Here is a 3,412-nt window from a genome sequence, read left to right on the forward strand (position 1 = left end):
TTGCACCACAAAGACTCTTCGACTAATGAGAGAAGATGAGGAGTTCTAAAATGTGCCTGATAGGTTCGAGCTTCAGCTTATTGGACGTACGATACCGCTCCACTCCGTCGCACTCCATAATCTTACATACACGCAAGAGCGCCGTTTGAAGGTCTCAGACTGCTATCGGTGTCTAGGGAAAAGGAAGGGAGTTGAAGTCCTGCAAGTATGTCAGCTTCAGTAGACAGCAGTCTCAACGCCACCTCGCCTGAACCTCATCTTCCTTCGAGTGACTTATTGACGGACCTATCCACTATGCCATCACGACTCACAATCTTCGCCATCGTCGCGGCCGTCCTTGCTATACTTTTCTCGCCGCAAATTGCCAGCTTTGAAACCTCGGACAGCTGCATCGTGGCTGCTCCTCCGCAGTTCGTGAAGCAAAAGGTACCGACATCGAGACACCCCTCGCGACATTAACTGAACACATCCAGGCAATCGACTTCGACTTCATCCGCTCGGTGCAAGCGACCGGCGGCAGCGCCTTCCTCGACGCCCTGCGCCTCTCCCGCAACGGCCACTACTTCTCCGCAAGCCTCTCCGAACGGGACGAATACCTTGAACTAACACCTCCTCGCCGCAAAGACGGCGTGCGAAAGGCCAAAGTCGTCCACAACGACCATTGGAAATTTGTGTATCGCGAGGACTTCAAGTATGGACAGAGGGTTATGCATTGGATTTCTGTCAGGCCGAGTGGCAAGCACACCGTTTTGGAATATGACCGGCGGTGGAAGGGGAGTCTTGGCGTTGCTTGCTTTGAGGTCGACGGTATTTGAGAGGGAGGGGATTGTAATTAAGGCGAGTGCTGAGGGGTTGGAGGGGTTAAGGAAGGCGATTAATGAAGCTTGGGAGGAGAGGGTTGGTTGATGTTCCTCTTGAATTAGTTGACTGCGACAGGTAGTCGCATTAGAACACGCTTTTAACGATGTGTGAGCATGGGATGTCATCCTCTTTTCACGTTGCGCGGTCTCATGTTGCGTCACACTTATAATCATGTTATGACGAGCTCTGCTTTGCGGGTGCTTTACATCCGACTGTCAACCCAACTCTCGACAGCGAGTAAGACCTTGACGCTACTGTCTTAAATTCGATATTTATGACCTCCTCTACAGATCAAGACTTATTTAAGTTCTTAGTGCCTTGGTAAAGAGGCGGCACGGCGCCACATTCTTTTAAAAGAGGACAAATCTTTTGATCTATCTTACAGCGGCCTTAAGCCAGTATTTTAAATGTTTCCAGGTCGGCACGCTGAAAACTTGGTCCTGCACAGATCTATGTCAGTCTTTCGGTAGCGCACCAAACGAGACAGACTTACAAGCTCCTCCAGTGTTAAAGCTTTAGTCTCTGGCATAAAAAGTAATACCAGTACCTATAGGACAAGACACTATGCCGCGCACCACCCGAAGGCTCCTTCGGGCTTGAATTCTCCTACGAGAGACGGCTAAGTGAAGCTAGCTGCGTATTAGTGCTTTGTGCCTTTCGTCTTAAAATGAAAAGACACTCACGATAGGATAAAGTTAAAGCACCACGTTATCTCCGTTTCTGAACAGGACCAATTGGACTATAGAGAAAAGCTAAGTTAGCACGTTTCACCTGGGAGGACTTCACGAAGCCAATTTAGCAACCCTTGATTTTGATCTAGGACTTAGATGGCTTACCAATCTACTTTGGCCGCGGCGATACGCAGGTCAAGATTCGTAGGCCACGAGTAGAGATTGGAGAGATCGATGAGTCTCAGACATTCTATAGCCAAGCTTGTATTAACTGACTATACTTACTAGGTAGTCTACTGCTTGCCCTTAGCCCACGGCGAGCCGGCCGGAGAAGTGGCGCTAGGCAAGTGCTAAACCTAGACGGAGCACAATGGTCGCTATCAGCTGGAGCGTGTCGCCCACTGCATGTTTTCTCCTGGCGATGGGAGCAATCGCCCCGTTGATCGGACATAAGACCTGGAGGTCCAAATGCCGATTCTCCGTGGGACGTCGCTGGGTGTCAAGTCTGCCTTGTGCTTGCGGACCTTAAGCTAGAGTATCGATTCGTGGGTAACATCGTAGGATTGTCAGTAAGCTGCTGGGTAACTCGCGACGGATTCAAACTATGTATAGACGGAGGGAGAGAGGGAAGAAGGGAGGGCTACAAACATCGTAGCGTGTCATACGGTATGATCAGGCAGCCAAGAACGAGGAGGCTGCCAGCACATGGACAGCCAGCATGCCGCGTAGAGTAGCAAAGCACGACGCGGGTGCTATTGTGAGCTGGCGAGACGACTTCATCTGCCTTCACTACGGGGATGAGGAGTATGTAGAGAGGTTGGTCCCGTTCAAAACTGAACCCGCCAATGGTAAGTAAAAGTGTCTCGACATGGACTATATGTGGACTCATCGTCTTACACCAACACACCTTGGTGAGACTTGGGGACACCGCCAGCCGGCGCTAACGACGACACGATCAGTCCGACTTTGCGCCTTGTCAGCCCAAAGTCCCTGGACCTAACGCCCGATGATTGCAAGCCCTTGCGCCAAATCAAAAGGCGGTCGTTCCACCGCGAGCGAGTAGGCCAGCTCCCAGTGACTTCGCTGCTCTTGGGGGCTTCCGTCACTCCACGTGGGATCTCTGGCGACAATCTACATATGGCTTCTAGCCTTTGTTGGATTATCCTCTATACACTCGACTTCCAGGCCAGGACATGCTTCAGTGTGGGAGTTGAGCGAAGAATAGAAGTAGGTGATTGTTTTCAACGCTTCTTCAGTCAAGACAGAGCCTAGCAGTAGCGCCCAGCTACCTACTTCTCTTCCGCGGCTTGCTTAGGTCGATTCTATATTACATGTAGAAAGTCTCCTCGCCTGTCCATGTCCTAGTTCGTCTCATACATGTCCTCACTTGGCTTCTGTCTGCTAAGCCAAGTTATGAAACCCGTGATACCATGTTGCGGAAGACAAATTTTCGCAACGGTCTCTCTGTACCAGGCTATTCAATGTACAGTGAGAAGAGTAGCCTATATCATTGAGTCTCGTCTTCGTGAGTGGCAGTGTATTCGATCTTCGAGAGCCACTAGCACAGCTCCGAAGCTTCTATCCTGGTGAATTGGTTGCTCTGTCCGTCAAATGAAATGCGACTTGAACAAGACCACCCGACAAGCGCGTTTTAACTTATCAGACCCACGTCTCGACCAATCCACGGAGGATAAATGTACCACACGTGGCATTGTTGTGCAAATGCACCCATTTTCGTTTGCGGCGACTTTCGAGCCCAGTGGAGTGCGGCCAATTGACGCTTGATTGATTATTATTATTATTCATTCTTACACCGATATAGCTCCCTTGTGGGTCCATGCGGGTTGTTCCTATTTATCTGTCTTCGAAGAAGGAAACCG

At 50.2% G+C, this 3,412-nt stretch overlaps 1 protein-coding gene across 1 annotated transcript; it reads left to right on the forward strand.

The window, feature by feature from the left end:
* Positions 1-207: 207 nt before the first annotated feature.
* Positions 208-815, forward strand: M409DRAFT_61744 (uncharacterized protein; the record flags this gene model as incomplete). The annotated part of the gene is made up of 2 exons (XM_033814865.1): positions 208-426; positions 474-815. 2 exons carry the CDS (start codon positions 208-210, stop codon positions 813-815), a joined length of 561 nt encoding a protein of 186 aa, XP_033659232.1.
* Between the last annotated feature and the right edge of the window lie 2,597 nt (positions 816-3,412).

Source organism: Zasmidium cellare (genome assembly GCF_010093935.1).
Source record: "Zasmidium cellare ATCC 36951 unplaced genomic scaffold M409scaffold_108, whole genome shotgun sequence".
Classification (NCBI taxonomy): Eukaryota; Fungi; Ascomycota; class Dothideomycetes; order Mycosphaerellales; family Mycosphaerellaceae; genus Zasmidium; species Zasmidium cellare.